The sequence below is a fragment of the Phoenix dactylifera genome, unplaced genomic scaffold, assembly GCF_009389715.1.
Source record: "Phoenix dactylifera cultivar Barhee BC4 unplaced genomic scaffold, palm_55x_up_171113_PBpolish2nd_filt_p 000452F, whole genome shotgun sequence".
NCBI lineage: Eukaryota > Viridiplantae > Streptophyta > Magnoliopsida > Arecales > Arecaceae > Phoenix > Phoenix dactylifera.
In genome coordinates, this window is record NW_024067883.1 from 112161 (window position 1) to 132226 (window position 20066).

The 20066-nt window shown below is 40.0% G+C and overlaps 1 protein-coding gene and 1 non-coding gene across 2 annotated transcripts; one reads left to right on the forward strand and one right to left on the reverse strand.

The window, feature by feature from the left end:
* Positions 1-915: 915 nt before the first annotated feature.
* LOC120106088 lies at positions 916-1024 on the forward strand. Its single transcript, XR_005508316.1, has one exon. It is a non-coding gene; the product is annotated as a small nucleolar RNA R71 (small nucleolar RNA).
* Positions 1025-10388: 9364 nt separating this feature from the next.
* On the reverse strand, positions 10389-11555 carry LOC120106086. The gene has a single exon (XM_039118958.1). The coding sequence runs from the start codon at positions 11553-11555 to the stop codon at positions 10389-10391; it is 1167 nt and encodes a 388-aa protein (XP_038974886.1).
* Positions 11556-20066: the final 8511 nt, after the last annotated feature.

Consider the following 20066-nt stretch of genomic DNA (forward strand, 5'->3'; position numbering starts at 1 on the left):
TCAACTTTGGGAGCATCAGAATCAGAAGTGACCTGCGGTCTCAATGGGACGGTTTGATCAATGACTTTCCCATTACGCAAAGTCATGATGCTCTTTGCATGCTCTGTATGCGAACTAGAAGGAGCCGTATTATTACTACCGTGCATTTGTGGGTTAGGTTGGGGTTGAGCTGGAAGCTTACCCTTCTCTTGGGTACTTAGGACGGTAGTCAACATTGACAATTGGTTCCTTATGTCTTCAAAATTTCGAGTATTTTGAGCATTGATATTAGCTTGACCTTGTAGAAAAGTTTGTATGGATTGCAAGGTATCCTCGATATTTGGCTTTTGAGAGGGTGGTGATGCAAAAGTAGGATGTGCAGGTGAAGGAGCTGAATGGTGTGACTGTTGAGGATGATCATTTCTCCACCTAAAGTTTGGATGATTCTTCCAACCAGGGTTATAGGTATTCGAGTATGGATCGTTATAAGGCTTTTGGTAGGAGTTCATAGCATTTGCTTGATCGTGCAAGACTTCTTTGAATGCCGGTATGGTGGGACAATCTGTAGTAGTATGACCCGACATATCGCAGATACCATAACACTCATTTCTAAGTTCTATAGTCTTGACAGGCTCAATCTTCCTAAGCTCAATTTCTTCTACCTTCCTAGTGACGGCTGCCATTTTAGCATGAAGATCATCCTCAGTTCTGAGGTTGTAAAGGCCTCCCTGTACAGAGCTAGTAGGCTTAGGCAAAGACTTGTTGTTTCTATCCCCGTTATCCCAAAGTTGGGCAGTCTCAGCAAGGGAATCCAAATACTCCCATGCCTCATCAGGGTATTTTTCTAAAAATCTACCATTGCACATGGTCTCTACAAATTGTTTTAACTGTGAAGATAAACCTTCATAAAAGAAGCTAATGGTTCTCCAAGTTTCGAATCCGTGATGAGGGCATGAGAGAAGAAGGTCTTTAAATCTTTCCCAACATTCATAAAATGTTTCATTATCTTTTTGTTGGAAATTGCTAATATGTCTTTTTAAAAAGTTGGTCCTTTGTGTGGGGAAGAACTTCTTTAAAAATTCTCTCTGCATATCTTGCCAATTTCTTATTGATCTAGGTCGCAAAGAGTTTAGCCATGTTTTGGCCTTATCCTTTAGAGAGAAAGGAAACAATGTCAACTTGAGGACATCCTTGGTGACATTTGGCACTCTAAATGTAATGCTCAATTCTTCAAAATCCTTTAAATGAAGATACGGACTCTCGGACTCTAACCATGAAACTTGGGCAGCAATTGGATTACCCCTGGTTTGATGTCAAAATGACCTACATTATCAGGAAAAATTATGCATGAAGGCTGACTAGTCCTAGCCGGTTGTAGGTATTGTCTTAGAGTCATAACATGGGGTTCTCGTTCTCGATTGTGGTGACTTCCCGCATCTTCATTTAGATCAGCCATCTCACAAGGTGTGAGATATTGCGAAGGAATTTTAGAAGTATGTCCTAAGGGATGATCTAAAGTTGTACGACTTAATCGACCGGTGTCGTCCCTATTCCACTTTAGCATGCAAAATATTTTCCTCTTTTTTTTTTCTTTTTTTAAAAAAATAAAAGAAAATAAAAAATAAATATAAGTACCAACTAAAGTTACCCTAAAACGATATCCTAAAACAAAAATTTTATTCACAATCAAACATGCAACAAAACATCACACCTCAATTTCTAATGTTTTTCTTAAATTTCTAGACAGCTCCTAACTGGTTTGAAGAGGACACCTAAGCCTCCAATCCGGTCCAATGAACCGAGTTGACCAGGTAAGCTCCCAGGTAAGTGGAGGGGTCACGATGCGTTCGCAAAGGTCCCACTTAAAACCCACTTGCCTCGAACAGATGAACTGTCTCCCTTATAGGGACAAAGCTTGCCTAGACATCAACTAAGCCACAGAGCGAAATTGGTGCAACTTTCGGTGGTCTTCATCCTATTGAGCTCAAATGTCCTTAGGGGCCAACGTCTAGTTGATTTTAGTTAAGCTTGGGACATTTATGCACTGGGGTGATTTTTGGGCTAAGGACGAGTGATGAAATCCCGACCTTATCTTTTTAAATAGGTTCAGCCCTTAGAATATTTTATGTTGATGCCTTACACTATATGCAACAATCAAGAGATTTTTTTTTTTAATATTTTATGACATGACATTAAATTTCATTGAATAGGCGATCAAGCAAATTAATTATTTTTTTTTAAATTTTATGAGTTGACGTTTGAAATTTGAATTCTGAAATTTGAAACTTGAAATTGGAAATTTTAGGTTTTTTTTTTCTTTTTTTTTATTTTTGAATAATCACCCTTGATCTATTCTTAAGGTTTCTTTTCTTCAATTTTTAATTAGCAACAAGGGTTAATGAGATATAATAACAATATAATTCTGATTCTAAAAAATAAATGCAGAAAATTCAAAACAGAAATCAGCAAGGTTTCGTATTAATCTGATGGTCTTAAAAATATCAGAATGTCAATCAGACCGTTCATATTATCTAACAATGTGTCTTGCACTAGCTGACCAAATTTTAATCAAATCCGACGGCTAATTTCTATGATATCAGAGTTTGATGCAAACTGTGTAGGGAATTAAAAATAGTAGTAAAGATGCAATTTTTTTTTTCAAAAGAAAAATACTAACTACTAAGGTAAAAAATTAAATCTAAAATTATGCTAATAACTCAGCCGTTCTCCGGCAACGGCGCCAAAAACTTGGTGCAAAAAATAAAACCGCTCTCCCAAGTGCAGGAGAATCGCACAAGTAGTATAACTCGGTAGTCCGAGGTCGATTCCTCAGGGAACGATCTATGGATTATCAGCGTAATTTTTCGATGTAATTTTTAGTTGATTTTTTTGAAATTAAAAGCAGCGAATAATAGATGAATTAAACAAAGTTCAATAAGATAGAGATGGTAAGGGATCCGGAATCCCCCTTGATAATATTACTTTCAACAAATAAACTCAGAGATTCTCGATCAAGGATCAAATAAAAAAAATAGTTCTAATCATGAAATATATCATTTGAATACACGAACTCAATGTTTAAGCATTCATCGTGTCAATTATGTCTACGACAAATCAAATATCAGAGCAATCCATGCATCAATAAATATAAAACATGATGAATCTATCTAATAAATAAATAGGAGAGAATCAGAACATATGAAAATATGTAACTCAATTAAAACCAAGGTTCAGAGTTTACTTCAAGAGAGCAACAAATCAAGGGTTCTCCCATCACCCTTTGCCAAAGAAATTAGCTTTCCATTACAACAATCACCTCCCCTTTTGTTTTTTTTCTTTTCTTTTCTTTTCGGAAACAGGGCATACCCTGTTTCCTTCTTCTCTTTTCCTTCAACCGCAACAGCCGGCTCCCCTGTTTTCTTTCTTTCTTTTCGGAATCGGAGCCCCCCCCTCCTCTGTTCTTCCTCCCTTTTTATACAATCAAAAGCCCTCCAAATAACCTTCCAAGCAAATCAAAACGGACACTGGAATCTGGGATGCGGATCCGAAAGCTTTGAATGCTGAAAATTAGATCACGAATCCGCTGTTGTGGACCTCACGAACGGCTGGATGCACGTGGAACGGGTTGAAGAAGAACGGATCACTGATCCGGGAGGTAATCGCGGGATGCTGCTATGAAAATGGATGAGAGCTGCGGCAGCTGGGGCGTTAATCCGCTCTGTGATCGCGGACGGAGGCGTGCGTTCATGAGGAGCTCGGATGCGGGTCCGGCAGATCGCTGAGAGCGCGGGAGAAGCGGACACGGTGGAGACGGGATGCTGGGAGGAGGCGCACGCGGAAGGAGGAAGCTGGGAGGATGCTGGAGGGTTGATTCCTAATCCGGAAGCTGATTCGGAAGGGGTGGATGAATGGGCATTGGGCTCGGCTGAGAGGAAGGCTGAGACGCGGATGGGTCGCGGACGACGTGGAAGAGGCGGACGGGTGAATCGCGAACGTCTAGGATCGTTGGGACTCAATTTCCGGAAGCTGGGTGGAAGCTCACGAACGGCTGGGGCTCGGGAGATGATCGCGGCTGGATCACGGTGAATGGGGCGTCTGATGCGGGTCCGGAAAGCTGGTTCGGATGCGTGGGATGCTAGGAAGCACAGATGGATCTTGGATCCGCTGCTGTGAACCCCACGGGCTTTTGGATAATGAAACTAGACCCTTGGCGAATCCATTATGCAGTGCCTCCAGATGACTGCCAAGTGTTGCTCGAGTACAAGTGTACTTGATCAGATTAATTATGCTCCAGCATGATCAGGTTCTGGGTTATACATCATCCCAATCTGTACCAAATACGCATCTTAACTCTGATTTACGATCAACTGCATACAACAAAAATATAATATCAATATAGCACTTTTATTATTATTTGTTAGCAATAGTACCAATTTAAGTGATGTGTAGATTGCACTTTTGTGCTCTCATCACTCCTGCATCCGCTAGTCCACCTACATGTATAGTATTGCCAATAAATAATGCAGCCCAATTTGAAATTCGGGCTGCAACAATAAACATGTTACCCAAGTTTCATGGGTTCGAGAGTAAACAACCCTATATTCATCTAAACAAGTTTTTGACAATCTGTCAAACATTTAGAAATCAAAACTTAGATGAAGAGGGTATTAAATTAAGATTGTTTCCCATGACTTTAGAAGATCGTGCTGCTGCATGGCTGTATTCCCTTGCTTCAAATTCCATCACATCATGGGAACAGTTGTCTAGGAAGTTCATGGCAAAGTTCTATCCCATGGTAAAAACTGAAAAAATTAAGGATGCCATCAGAACTTTTAGAGGACAATCTGAGGAGGAATTTTCCCAACTTTGGGAAAGATTCCATGATCTGTTAGTCAAGTGCCTGCACCATGGGCTTGACAAGGCTGATCTAGTACATTTCTTTTACAAAGGACTAACTCCGGCACATAGAAACATGATTGAGTCCATGCACAAGGGTAGGTTCATGAACCAAACCCCGGATCAAGCCTATGAATTTCTTGTTGACTTAGCCGAGAACGCCCAAAATTGGAGTAGCTATGGTGAGGAAGTAAATAGAGATAAGTTCGGGTCTAGAAAACCAGGTAATTATGAAATGAAAACAGACCCAGAACTCAAAAATGTTATGTCCAACCTAGTGAATGGGATGAACAATTTAAGTAAAAAGTTTGATGCTTTTACTGTTTCCACTAGTTCGAGTTCATACAAAGAGTCAAATCCCATCATGAAAGTGGAACACGAGTCATATAGTTTGTGTGTCTTGTGTAACAGTCTGGAGCATCTAGTGGAGTGCTGCCCTAATCTGCCCACCATAAAGGCCGAGCAAGCAAATGCTCTAAATTCATATAGTGCCTTTAAGAAGCCCACTCCCAACTCGTTTAGCCCAGTTTACCACCCTGATAATAGGTTCCACCCAAATTTCTCATACAAGCAGAATGAACCTATTCAGCATCAAGGTGGTCCACCAGGTTTTCAGAACAACTTCCCCAGGATAGGTCCATCACAAATGAACCAGCCATTGGTTCCATCTGTACCTCCTTATAATGCCCCTATCCCATAGCAACCTTCACAATTAGAAACCATGATGGCTAATATGATGAAACAACAACAGGATTTTATCAAGCAACAACAACAGACCAATACAGCCCAAGCCCAGACTAACCAATTCCATGCGCAAGCAATTGCAAAACTTGAAGTTAGTCTGAGCCAAATAGCTAACTCTCTAGGGGATAGGAAGAAAGGTGAACCACCTAGTCAACCAGTGCCTAACCCTAGTAGACAACAAAATCAAGGTCAGATAGGTCAGTATCAAATCAATTCCAATAAAAATCCGACCTATGAAGTCCAGGCAATTACCACTTTAAGGTCTGGCAAGCAAGTGGATAATAAAGTCCAACTTTCTGAACATGAAAAAGAAAATAAAACTGAATCCGATAAAAACCCTATTCAGAAGAGGGGTCAAGAACAGGACAAACCGGAAAAAAGGGAAGAACCCATAGAAACATACAAACCCAAGGTTCCCTTTCCCAGTAGACTTCAGGACTCCAAGAAACAATCTAACTTTGATGAAATCATGGAAGTCTTTAAAACTGTTCAAATAAATATACCTTTTCTCGATGCCATAAGACAAATTTCCTCCTATACAAAATTCTTGAAAGACCTCACCACGGTCAAAAGAAAAACCAGTATTCCTAGGCAAGCTGTTATGGCTGCACAAGCCTCATCTCTCATTCAAATTGCCCCGAAATTCAAAGACCCTGGTTGCCCAACTATTGAAATAAAAATAGAAGAGACGATCATCCAGAGAGCTCTATTAGATTTAGGAGCCAGTGTAAACCTACTTCCCTACTATGTGTACCAAAAATTAGGTTTGGGAGAATTAAAGCCTACAAATATTACTCTTTCCTTAGCAGATAGGACAGTGAAGTACCCCAAGGAGATTGTAGAGGATGTAATAGTGAAAGTAAATGAGTTTTACTATCCTGTGGACTTCGTTATCCTTGAGACTGAACCTGCAATACATCCAGACAGTCACACACCTATAATTTTAGGTAGACCTTTCTTAGCCACAGCAAATGCTGTGATCAACTGTCGAAATGGGATGCTGAAGTTATCTTTTGGCAACATGAAAGTCGAGCTTAATGTCTTCAACATAAGTAAACAACCACCAGACGACAAAGAAATCAATGAAGTTGACATGATTGAAAGTCTGGTTCAGGAGACTTTCTTACAAACTTATAATAAGGACCCTTTAGAAGCTTACTTTGCCCATTCCGAGGAAGGGATCAAGCATGCGCCTCTTAGTTCTGTTCCCCTTATGAGCATAGATCGTCATCAGCTGACTGTTCTTCATCGGACTCTTCCAAAATCATTCTTAGATAATGGTTGAAAAAAAGGAGATTTACATTTTGTCTGGCTGAAGACATAAAACTTAGCGCTCTTGGGAGGCAACCCAACATATAAATATCTTCTATAAAAAAAAAAAAATTACTAACATGCAGGTTTGGGAGATTTTGCCCCAATTTTCAATTTACCCACCCATATCAGGTAACTTCTCCTCTGTCCTCTTACTACTTTAAATTTTCTTTAACATTGAGGACAATGTTAGATTTAGGTTTGGGGGTATTTTTAAGCATTTGAAATTTTATAAAAATTTAAAAAAAAATTAGATAAAATTTTTATCAATAACACACAAAAAAAATACAACACACAAGGTATATAAAATCTAAGAGCCCAATGACTAGTTGGAAGTAGTGAAAAGTAAGTTCTTTTTATTAAGTTCCTTTTAGTGAGTTGTAAGCTAATTAGTGCTTTGAATTTCACAACACATCTGGCCTGCATTTTCTAAGGTATAGGTTCGACATTGTGTTGAGAATATGGTAGCAACCTCGAATCCTGATGAACCATCTTTTTCTGATCCAAAAAAAAAAATGGTGGATTCAGTCAGGTACATCGAAAAGGTCTACCTATTGTCAAAGGTCAGCGGGCTTGTGATGAGGAACCCGAGCATAGGTCCGTAGGGGAGTCTTGATGCCCGACACCTCATGCCAACTAGTGTGAGAATTGTCGACTAATTGCTCGCTACATGGAGGAATCATCACAGGAGTAAAAGTGCACAATATATACATTATCATTTCTCTTTCAAAAAAAAAGAGAGAAGAAAAAAAAATAAAAAAAATATATATTAACCTTAAAAAAGACAATAGTGTGAAAGCCGTCGTTGTAAAAATTCGAGTAAGCTGGAATATTACAGATAAAGCCCATGAGGTATTAAAGTAAACAACGGCATACCTGCACAAAGCTTCATCGGTGGCTCCGGTGAGGGCCCTCCGATGATCAAGTTAGAATGGATTTAGGATGGATTTTCCAGAGTCCCCTTCTTACGTTACTTTACGGGTCTATTTATAGTCCCTGTAGAGGTGTCCAGGTGGTGGAGGCATAGCCCGTTCTCATCATAAGAGGGAATGGCTTTAAGCCAGATGGCGCGTAGCTGGAGCTTGCTTGTGGCGCGCAGTGCAGTTTGTTCTTATGAATGGTAAGGCATTGATAGTCGTAGCAGGGAACGGCCGGAGTAGCATGGCGTTGACCTTGACTGTCGTTGGCCAGCAGGTAAAGCATGGCGCAGAGGTGTTGCGATGTACGACCACGTAGGTGGGCGTGGGCACACTCGTAGATGCAGCCGTGAGCGAGGCCGAGCTCGTTGAGAGGTCGCATCATATACTTGGCGAGGTCGGCTTGACGGGTGCTGAGGCTAGCCCAGCGTTCCTGATTCCGAGATGTGCTTGGTAGAGAACCCCAAGCTCGGAGGTCGGTGCACGTTATTGGATAAAGCACCCCGAGCTCGATCGGGGTGCGTCGATGAATATAGGGACACCCTAAGCTCAGCCAGGGCGCGTTGTCTATGGAGAGCGCCGGGACAGCTCAGCGGAGAGTAAGGTATTGTCCGTTTTGGGGGAGCATACATGTGCTTAACATCGTGTGCAGCTCGTGCACGGTAATTTTCCCCTCACGACTCTGTCCTACAAGGGGCGCTTTGCTATGAGCATCAGAGAAGGTTGACGCAAGTTGTAGCAGTGGAGAGACTTGTCTAAGGTTGGCTGAGGCCTCGACAACACCATTTTCATCTAACTTATTTCTGAAGACCCATTTTGTACCTATTACAGGATAATTCTTAGGTTTATCAATTAGTTCCCAAACATTATTTCTTGTAAATTGGTTTAATTCTTCTTGCATTGCATTTACCCAATTTGCATCTTCTTCTGCTTCTTCTAGAGTCTTGGGTTCAATTTGAGAGACAAAAGCTAAGTAGTTATTTGCATTTCTAATAGATGCTCTTGTCTTAATTTGTGGTGCTGGATCGGCTATAATTAATTCTTTAGGATGACTAGCTGCATATTTCCACTCCTTAGGTAGATTATGATCTAAATTCTCAACTGTTTCAATTTCAACTTGTTCAATATCTTCTTTATCGTTGGAATTGGATAGATCTTCAAAAGTCATTCTTTCAAACTCATTTTCCAGAATTCCTGTGTCATCTTCAAATTCATTCATCTTAAGTAATTGACTAGAGTTCTCATCAAAGACTACATGTATTGATTCCTCAACAACCAATGTTCTTTTATTAAACACCCTATAGGCTTTACTAGTTAATGAGTATCCTAAAAATATTCCATCATCTGATTTTGAATCAAACTTTCCTAGGTTGTTTTTATCATTATTGTGAATGTAGCATATACAACCAAACTCATGAAAGTGACTAATATTAGGTCTTTTTCCTTTCCAAAGCTTATAAGGAGTTTTCTTAAGAATTGGTCTAATGGAAACCCTGTTTAAAATATAGCACGCTGTATTTACTGCTTCAGCCCTACTTTGGAAGATTTTCCTCACATAGCATGGTTCTGGCCATATCTACTAGAGTTCTATTTTTTCTTTCTACTACTCCATTTTGTTGAGGTGTCCTGCGCGCTGAGAAAGTGTGATTAATTCCATTTTCATCACAAAATTCCTCAAAAAGTCTATTCTCAAATTCAGTCCCATGATCACTCCTTATTGAGATAATGGTTGTTCCCTTTTCATTTAGGATTTTTCTATAGAATTTTAGGAAGATTGGAAAGGTTTCATCTTTATGTGCTAGGAACATCACCCATGTGTACCGAGTGTAGTCATCTACTATTACTAAACCATACTTCTTTCCTCCTAAGCTAGTGGTCCTAGTTGATCCGAAAAGATCCATATGAAGCAATTCTAAGGGCCTAGATGTTGACACATCATTCTTTGACTTGAAGGAACTTCTTGTCTGTTTTCCTAATTGACAAGCCCTACATACTCTATCTCTTTCAAAGTTCATCTTAGGTATCCCTTTAACTAGTTCCTTATTGATCAATTTAGAGATCAAGTCTATACTTGCATGCCCTAGCTTGCAATGCCATGACCAACTAATTTCATTATCATTTGGGTTTGTGACTACTAGACATTGACTACTTCTTACAAGTTCATCTAAGTTTATCATATAGACATTACCAAACATGTGTCTTACAAAGATAGTGTTATTATTTGTGAGTTAGCTACGGTGCATAGTGAGGCTTCAAAGGTGACTTTGAAACCTTTATCACACAATTGACTGATGCTAATAAGATTATGCTTTAATCCATTCACATACAACACATTTTCTATGAATGTAGATGAAGAGATCTGAATTTTACCAATGCCGATGATTTGACCTTGACTATTATCACCGAAGGTTACCACTCCTCCTTCTTTTGACTCGAGGGTGAAGAATTGATCTTTGTCACCGGTCATGTGTCTTGAGCAGCCACTATCGAGGTACCAATTCCTTTTAGCTTGATTGGCCGCAAGACATATCTGCATGAGAATCAAAGGGCTTTAGGTACCCAAGTCTTCTTGGGTCCTTCATAGTTAGTGTGAGCAGTTTCTTTTGGAATCCAAATTTTCTTTAAGTTACCCTTTTTTAATGTTTGTCTATAGTTGCACATATAAGATTTATGCCTGGGTTTACCGCAACAAAAATATGTAGATTGAATAGCTTCAGTTTTTGTGGCTTTGACAAAAAAATTCTTTAGAAGTTTTTGTTCCTTTTTAGGCCTAAATCCAAGTCCGGCTTTATTGAAAACAGCTCTTTGACTATTTAAAATCATATCTAATCTTTCAGAACTGCCAGTGAACTTATTTACAATTAACTTATACTTATCAACTTCTTTTTTAAGGTTTTGGTTCTCATTTAGCAGCTCTTCATTTTGTTTGACTTTCTTCTGATTTTCAGAATTCAACATTTGCATCTCATTGGTTAAGGACTGTTTTTCTTCATTGTATTTTTCAGATAATTCATTTAGAATTTTGTTTTCAGTTCTTAAGTCCTTATTTTTCATGCCAAGCTTCTTATAATCTCTGACTAGCTCATTGAAAGCTTCATATAATTCATCAAAAGTAAAACTTGGTGATGCATTAGGACTTATCTCATTGTCTTGAGGCACAAGGCAAATGTTGGCTACTTCTTGGGGTTCTTCTTCAGATGAGGATTCATCGCTATCTCCCCACATAGCAACAAATGCCTTCTTCGTTTTCTTTTGCGATTTCTTCAAGAGCGGACAATCTAGTCTAAAATGTCCGGGTCTCTTACACTCATAGCACACTAAGGAATCTTTTCCTTTCTCCTTATCCTTTTCTGCCTCACTTCTTGTTATGGGATTCCTTTTGAAGTTCATCTTCCTTCTCCTCATAAACTTACTGAATTTTTTTGCGAAAAGGGCAATGTCATCATTCTCACTCTCATCTTCTCCTTCATCACTACTCTCATTACATTCCTTTTGGGTAGAAGCCTTAAATGCTATTCCTTTTCTCTTCTGACTCTCATCCTCAAGATGTTGGTTCATGGTGAGTTCATGAGTCATCAAGGATCCGAGAAGCTCCTCTAGAGGAAGGATGCTGAGGTCCTTGGCTTCTTGTATTGCTGTCACTTTGGCCTCCCAAGTGCGTGGTAGTGAACGAAGAATCTTCCTGACAAGATCACTGTTAGAATACATTTTTCCAAGGCTCTTTAGTCCATTAATGATATCAGTAAATCTAGTAAACATGGAAGTAATATTTTCAGATGGCTTCATTTTAAACAATTCATATTTATGCACTAGCATGTTAATTTTTGATTCTTTAACTTGATTTGTGCCTTCATGTGTGATTTCAAGTCTATCCCAAATCTTCTTAGCGGAGTTACATGTTGATATTCTATTGAATTCATTTGCATCTAAGGCACAATAAAGCACATTTATAGCCTTGGCATTTAGTTGTGCCTTTTTCATGTCATTTTCATCCCAGTCCTTTTCGGGTTTGGGAATTACTAAGTTATCAACAATGTATGTGGGAATGTGAGGCCCATTGACAATGATGTTCCAAACATATAGTCTTGGGCTTGAATGAATATTCTCATTCTTGCTTTCCAATAGGCATAGTTTGTTCCATTAAATAGGGGTGGCCTATTGGTTGACTGTCCTTCACCTGAGGTTAATCCAAAATGGGTTGCCATTAAATCTTTTACTCAAAAAAAAGGACTTAGACAATAGTCGCTATTGAAGAGCACCTGCTCTGATACCACTTGTTGCCCAGCAAGCAGCCCAAGAGGGGGGGGGGGTGAATTGGGTTGTAATTAAAAATGTGAAATTTAACTCGTGATTCAAACTAAAGTGTCAATCTTAAATGCTAAAGGAAAGAGGAGAGTGAGATAATGGAAAGCACGGCACAAAGACACAAGATTTATAGTGGTTCAGAGCTACCCTTGTTCCTACGTCCACTCCCCAAGCTTCACTTGAGATTTTCACTATAATTCTAGAATTACAGCACGGTTGTTTTACAAGCTCACAACCAAACTTGTTGTTTTACCGGCTCACAACGAACCACTCCGTTTGTTTTACTCGGGCTCACAAACAACCCGGTTGGTTTTCACAAAGGATCACCAACTACAACCTTAGACCTCCTGATTCAATCCCTTGATTGAATCAAGCACCCAAATATAGAAATAGATGTGTAAATATAAGCTTCTAAAAAAGCAGTTAAAACAATCTTAGTGAGAACAAGGAAAAGAAGCTTCTTAGATAAGATCTGCCGATTGAGATGCTGCTTTTTTTCTTCTGGATCCTCTTATGAGTTAGTCAGCGATGGAGGATCATTCTTTTTCAGCTCTAGTGTGGAGAAAGGATGAGTTCTTTGATGAAGAGTTGCTTTCTCCTGACTTTCCCTTTGAATGTTCTTTTAAGCTCTTTTTTGCAAATTTTCTTGATTCTTCTTTGTTTGGATTTTTCGTGCTTGTTACTGTTTCACTCAGAACGGGTCTTCTTATAGCTTCATTTTGAAAAACTAGCCATTAGACACAAAAAAGTAGCCGTTCTGTCGCGCCTGGCATTCCTGACAAAAAGTCCATTGAAGCTGGAGTCGACTCGCCCGTCCAGGAGTCGGCTCGACTAAAGTGGAAGACGTCTCGCATAATTTTGGAGTCGACTCTAGCTCGGAATCTCGCTGACAGGTTATCGGTCGATTTTTGTTGGAGTCAACTCGCGCGGTTCGGAAGTCGTCTCACGTCTTGACACGTCTCGAAAGTGAGTTCTCTGCCTTTGTCTAAGAGAGACGTCTCATAGTAGTTGGGAGACGACTTGCGCTTCGTTCGACAGATAGGAGATAACTCGTGCTCGTCTCGAGTCGACTCGCACTTTATGACCCGAAATACATGTTTTTGTCTGTCTGAGAGAGGCATCTCGTAGTTGTTGGGAGTCGTCTCACGCTTCATCCGAAAGGTGGGGGACGACTCGCGCTTAACTCGAGTCGACTCGTGCTGTGCGATCGAAAATACTTCTCTCTATCTGTCTGAGAGAGTCGGCTTGCGCTTTATGGAGACGGCTCGAGGGTGTGCCAGTATGCCATTCTTGTGCCGGAGTCGACTCGTACTTTCTGGGAGTCGACTCTAGTTCTGGAAAATGCTTGAATGGTTCCAACACTAGAGTTTAAGATCCATGAACCATTTCCTAAGATTTTCTTTTGAAGTTATAAAATTGTTACCCTGAGAAATACTTGTTTAAAATTGTTAGACCAATAAGAAATGCACTCAAAATATTTTGGCACGTCAAAACCGAGTAGGGGAATAATCAATTACTCAGCAAGGATAACGTGCTCGACTTCAGTCCGGAGAACCAAAGCCGAGCCGCTCCTCGGAGAGTTGCTAGGAAGGCCTTGCAGAGCACGGCCTCCGAGGATCCTTGCAATGCCATGAGGGCTCGGCAACTTTCCAAGTGGTCGAGGGGATCGATAGTCCCATTGTAAGGCTCCACCTGGGGCATTTTGAACCTCGGCGGGACCGGCTCATCCTCGATCTGGCGGAAAAAAGGCGACTTGGTGGTGAACTCAAAATCACCCTCGCGCCTCGCTTTCTGGCTGTAGAGTACCTCAATCTGGTGCTCAAGCTTCTCGACCTTCCTGTCGAGTTCCTCCCTGGGGGATTACCACGGCAGTCTGCTCCGGTGCGGGTTGACCCGGGGCTGATTCAGCTTTCGAAAGCTACGGCCTTTTGTCTAGGTTCTTCCCTAGCGGCTCTCTCCTGGGAGACACTCGGGTTGAACCTTGATAGCAGCACCGTTTTTCATTGTTGGCCCTCGAGGAGCCATGGAGATTTTGGCCTTGGGGCGCCGGTCCGTCTGGAGGGAGCACTGACTGGACCTGGACCTATAGAGGCGGCATAGGGGGGCCTCCACACGTTGCAGGCCTTGGACCGCTGCAGCCAAGGCTTGAACTTGTTGCACTAGGATGTTGAACTGTTTAGGCTGGACTTGGGGGACTAGGTCCGCCGGAGGTCTTGGTGGTGAGTTCTGGACTGAGTGTCCAGGACTTGGTGCGGGACGCCAGGAGGCGTTGGAGGCTCCTTTGCTTCTTAGCTTCATGGCCACAACTCGGGCCCTTCCTCTAGCGCCAACTGTTGCTGGAAATTGGACCCGGGGGTGACCACTGGCTGAGAAGGAGGAGCTCCGGCGGGTGGTGCGTCGGTGGGCTGTGTCCTCCGGGGAACCTGCAAGAAGCCGATGGCCGGGGTTTTCGGCGCCGGCCCTCCGATGCTTAAGTCAGAGGGGGTTTTAGTTTGGAGAAGAAAAATGGACTGTAAGCAGAAGTCAGAAGCCTCTTTCTTAAAGGGGAGGGAGTTTTCCTTTTATAGGAGGAGTGCAGGGTTACCTGAGATGTGACTGGGCGAATTAATGAGTTACCGTCATGATTGAGCGTGATCATACGCATTAATGAGTTGCCGTTGATGACTGAACGGGGTGGAGTGAGTCAATGAGTTGTCATGGATGGTCTGAGATTTTGAGTAAGCTGGAGGTCCGTGAAGGTCGTGCGCATTTAATTATTGTCAGTCGCTCAGGTGGAGATTGCGGGATTAGATCCCGGGCGAGAAGGGGAGGAGCTTCACCCTTTGATCGGGTCTTCTTTGGACTGGAGATCGACCGGGCTTAGCTCGGCCGAGATCAAGGCCGCAAGACTGCGGGCTCTGAGGTCGGGTGCCTCTGAGGTCGGGTGCCTGGAGGTCGGGCGCCTCGTGGTCGAGTGCCTGGAGGTCGGGTGCCTCGAGATCGGGCGCCCTGAGGGTTGCTGCCGGGGCACCTGTCATCACGTGCCGTTAATGCGTCCACGTATTTCGGGGCAATCCATTTTTTTCCCAACAAACGGCATCCTTTTTCCTTCTTATTTCTTGAACATAATTTTTATTAGTACATACTACATGGCCAGATGATACACATCAAGCAAATTAATCATCTAGCAAGCAAATTAATCATCTAGATAAACCAAAACATAGTTTTCAGATCATAGTATTCACCAATATATGTACACAATTAAGTAATGCATACTTAGCAAATTAGTCATCTAGCAACTCAATATATATTTCTAAACAAATTGATACATAATTTTCAAAACATCATGTTCATCAATTTGATACACACCTAGTAGTGATCCAATATGCACCTCCAGATAAATCGATACATAGTTTTCAGAACATGCTTTTTATCAGTATACACTACATGGCAAGATGATACATACCTAACAAATTCGTAATCTAGAAACCCAATACACATATGTAAGTAAATCGATATGTTGTTCCTAGAACATTATGTTGCCAGTACCTATACACAATAGATAATTTTCTAACTTTATCTAACATAAGAAATTATACACATACCATTGCTTAAATTTCATTACCTCTTAGGTGTAAAGATCTTAGAAGAAAAGAGAAGGATTCGAAAGAGAAGAAAGGGATTCAAAAAAGAGAAGGAAGATCTCACAGGCGGAAGAGATGATTTGATGAGGAATAGGATGGATGGAGAGGTTTGATGAGAAAAAAGAGGATGATGTGCGCGATTTTCTTTCCTTCTTTTTTTTTTAATCATGGGACTGGCGACTCTGTTAGATCTTCAAAAAAGAAAGGCACTAAAGCAAAATAAAAAGCCCATCCTATATTTTCTTCTCTAGTGCATGTCTGATATGGTTTTTGGTCGATAGGGTCAATAGTGTTAGTTTCTATCCATGAGGATGCCGTAATAGGACTTCAATTGTACAAGTCTAAATGGTTAATACTAAGAACAGTCAGTCTCAATTACCAGCAAATATAATACGTATTATTCTCGCTGGTCGCAAAATCCACCACACGTAATATGCGTAGTCTTTGTTCTAATCCATTTGGAGGACTAAAGGACTATGACTACGTGTTAGAGTAGACCGAGTCCTATTTCATGTTTGTACACGTCTCATTTAGATCTTTATAACTTGTCTTGTAGTTAACGAGGCGATGTCAATCATATATTTAATCCAACCGAATCTAGCAGAGAGCAGTCATGATCAGGTAATGGTGAAACCTCTTACCATGAACTCCATGATAACCTAATAGATTGTACCAGTTGAGGAAAAACGCCATGGGCCGGCCACCTGTCTCACATAAAATATCACTTGGCGTCTTAGGAAGGACTCAATGAACCCTTCGTCTCGTTCCCCATTACCCCATGGATGAAGGAACCTTTTTCTGTTATTGAATGGGTAACCCCTCGCATTACTCCAAGAGGAGAGTACTATGCCTAAGGTCTTATTAATTACTATCTAATCATCAGTCTGGGAGCATCTAACCAGCGAGTCAAATACTCTTTACCATTACCTGTTTTTTAGTTGGTTAGATTTGTACTAAGTACAAAGATCTAATGGCAACCGATGCATATTTTTTGGGAGAAAGCATATTAATTTGTGATGAACCAATGAGAAAGTCCAAATGGAGGCTCGGGAAGAATCGAAAGCTTGGTTCTGTAAATGGTTCTAGTATTTTGTCTAATGCTTTTACGTTGATTTATTGACATATTAGATGTCATCCCCCGAAATTAGTATCTAGGTTCGGCATACGATACGGCCGCACACTCTCTAGGCAGAGAGAGCCCTAGAGAGTATGCAAGGCTTAAAAATCGAACACAACCTCAATATCCGTAATAAATAATAATTTCAATTCATACCAAACAACAAAGTTGGTCCAATTAGAAAATTTGATCATCAACCAGTATCAGTGATGCTCTATCTAATCATTCCCTCTACTTGTGATCTTAACCATCACTGAAAAAGAGAAAGAGGAAGGGGTTATGAGCTTTACGGCCTACTAAGAATCTCCACACATCCATCCCAACACAATAATAATATAAATTTGAAAACCATAAGAAATCGTTGCGCACATCATGAAATCACAAATCGGCTATTAATAATATTCGAATAATCAGAAAAAATATGTACATCAAATATCAATAGAATCCAGCCACTCAAGAGTGAAATATCATACAATATCTCATATATCTTTAATAGTATTTTCAATGCTTTTCATTCCAATCCTTTTAAACTTGATCCGTAACAATTATCCTTTCGACTTTGGGCTAAATCTCGGTCATGTTTTCAGCCTGTAGCAGGGCAACTAGTAGTTTCACATTTCCGGTCTATGATAGGATAACTAGTAGTTTCATATTTTTGGCCCATGATGGGGCAATCAATAATATCACATTTCCACATTTTTAGCATGTGACAGAGCAACCAATAGTTTCACATTTCTAGCCTATGACGGGGCAACCAGTAGTTTATATTTCCGACCTGCAATGGACAACCAGTAATTTCACATTTCTAGCCTGTGACGGAGCAATCAATAGTATCACATTTCCAGCCTGTGACGGGGCAATAAATAGTATCACATTTCTAGCCTGTGACAGGGCAACAAATAATAACAAGATAAGCCCAAAATCCTCGTTTATTTAATTAAGTTTACATCCACACATAAATTTCTTTTTTATTTTCAACTTTAGACTAACCACGGTCACATTTCTAGCCCATAATAGGGCAATTAATATAACATGGTTAGTCTAGAGCACCCTATCTATTAGTCTGATTTTGTAAGTGTAAGTTATAATCATATAGGTATCCATCATACCATCAATCACAAGTATGCTTGATTAAAATATGATTTAATACAAAAATCATCATAAAAATATTCTTGCTTCTTATCTTGATCATTAGCACATTATACATATATAGGTACAAAAATATTTATATATGTAGGTCGGTGTACAAGGATTCTTACCTCTTCACTGACAACTAGATAAACTAATTACATGCCCGTACTGCGATCTATGAACTAGGGTGCGCAGAACCCTGCTCAACGTTCTCTTATCCAAAAGATTATTCTCCTATATAACTAAATCAACATCAAAAATTATTGGAAGTATCCGACAACCCAGAACCCTCTATAGATTTACTAAAGGGTCCACCATCACATAGTAATCTAGGACTACCCTTTAAATCCTTTTAACCAAAATTTTCTTGGATCAAGCTAGAGAGAGAGAACCCTCAAAAATTGTCGTGAGTCTTTCTCACTCTATGATCTTCGCAACTAGTAGTTACTAATTCTTTTTTTACTATTGCACTATTGATGTCTATTTTTGAAATTCAGGTGCTGTAAATTATCTAGGCTCTACTTTGTTTATCAATGTGTATATATATATATATATATATATATATATATATATATATATATATTAAATATGACCAATCATGGCCTAATTTTGAAGGTCGAGAATGCATGTTAACTATGCTTTGACATGACAGCAATATTTGGGAGGTAAAAGGTGGATTGCTTATAGGACTTATTTGGTTCGCGGAAAAGTTTTTTCTTCATTGGAATATTTATTTTGGAAAGTTGGTGTCTGCGTATATGATGCCTAAAAAAATAATTTTTGTATTTTTGGTTGATCATGAAAGTGGCATATTTGAGAGTAGTATATGCTTGGTTGAGCATCTATTTTTTAGAAAAGTTGAGTGTTATGTTCTCAATAAAAGAAAAGATTTATCTCATCTTATTTAAAAGCTTAGGAGTACTTTTTTTTAAAAAAAATTACTCTAATTTTTAACTACTGGGAAAGTAATTTTTTCATGTTCATATGGATCTTATTCTTATGGAAAAGCTACTTTTTCATATTTTTCCTTTGAAATTTCTAACCAAATATAAAGTTATTTTTTTATTTTTTCGTTGACTAAATTTTTCACTTTTCTTTTATCACGAACCAAATGTGTCCAATGATGTTTGATGAAACTGCATTGAGGGCTGTGGAGTATGCCTTTGTTTTTTTGTGTGGATTTTCTATATATGAGTTGTATGGTTCCCGTCTGCAATGGTGTTGCTTTTTGATTTTTTGTTCATGCTGCAAGCATATTTCTGCATCTATTTGCTTTCTCACATATCTTTATCTTTTAGATTACAATATCCTTTTGTTGAGAAAAGAGGTTTGGTTTTGATGTATGCTAAAACTGTTTCTTGTAACACATGATTTTCTACACGGTGGTTAATCGTTGATTAGAAAAAACTTTTATGAATTTATAACTAATTCATAATTACGTTGTTAAGAGATTTTAGAAAATCATTTAAAGAACTAGTTGATAACTTTGGTGTGTTATTTTGATGTTAATCAGTTGGCCTATGTCCTCATCCAAATCAAAGACAGCAAAGGAAAGCAACCTCTCCTGAATATTTTTCAGTTCAAATGTTAGAGGCATCCATGACTAGCTGTACTAGTGTAAGGGTCTGGTCCTTTGCCCGGCCCAAGAACTTGCGCAGGCCCAAAAGAGCTGCATGAATGTTGGCGCACTATAGGATAAAAAAATGGGGAAACTAATCACCGGTCCAGTGTTGGACCGGAGTATAAGGAATAGTCCCTCTTGACCGGTCTTTGAACTCCCAGTCCCGAGAGTTTTTGGGTTTCTAAATGGTGACGAAACTACCCTTTATTCATCCGTTGGACTTTCCGGCTTCCTTTGCTCCTCTTCCGCTCGGGCGAGTCCTCTTCCTCTTCCTCTCATTGTCTTCTTCCTCTGGACCCAGGAAGAAACCCTTCTTCGTCTTCCTTTCCCTCTCGACCGAGTATTTTTCTTCTCGCCTTCGGAAAGAACCCCTTCTTCTTCTTCCTCTCGAACGATTCCTGTTCGTGTCGACGGAGTCCTCT

Excerpts from the sequence above, each read along its gene's own strand:
- LOC120106086 (XM_039118958.1), bottom strand. The coding sequence starts at position 11,555 with ATGTATTCTAACAGTGATCTTGTCAGGAAGATTCTTCGTTCACTACCA.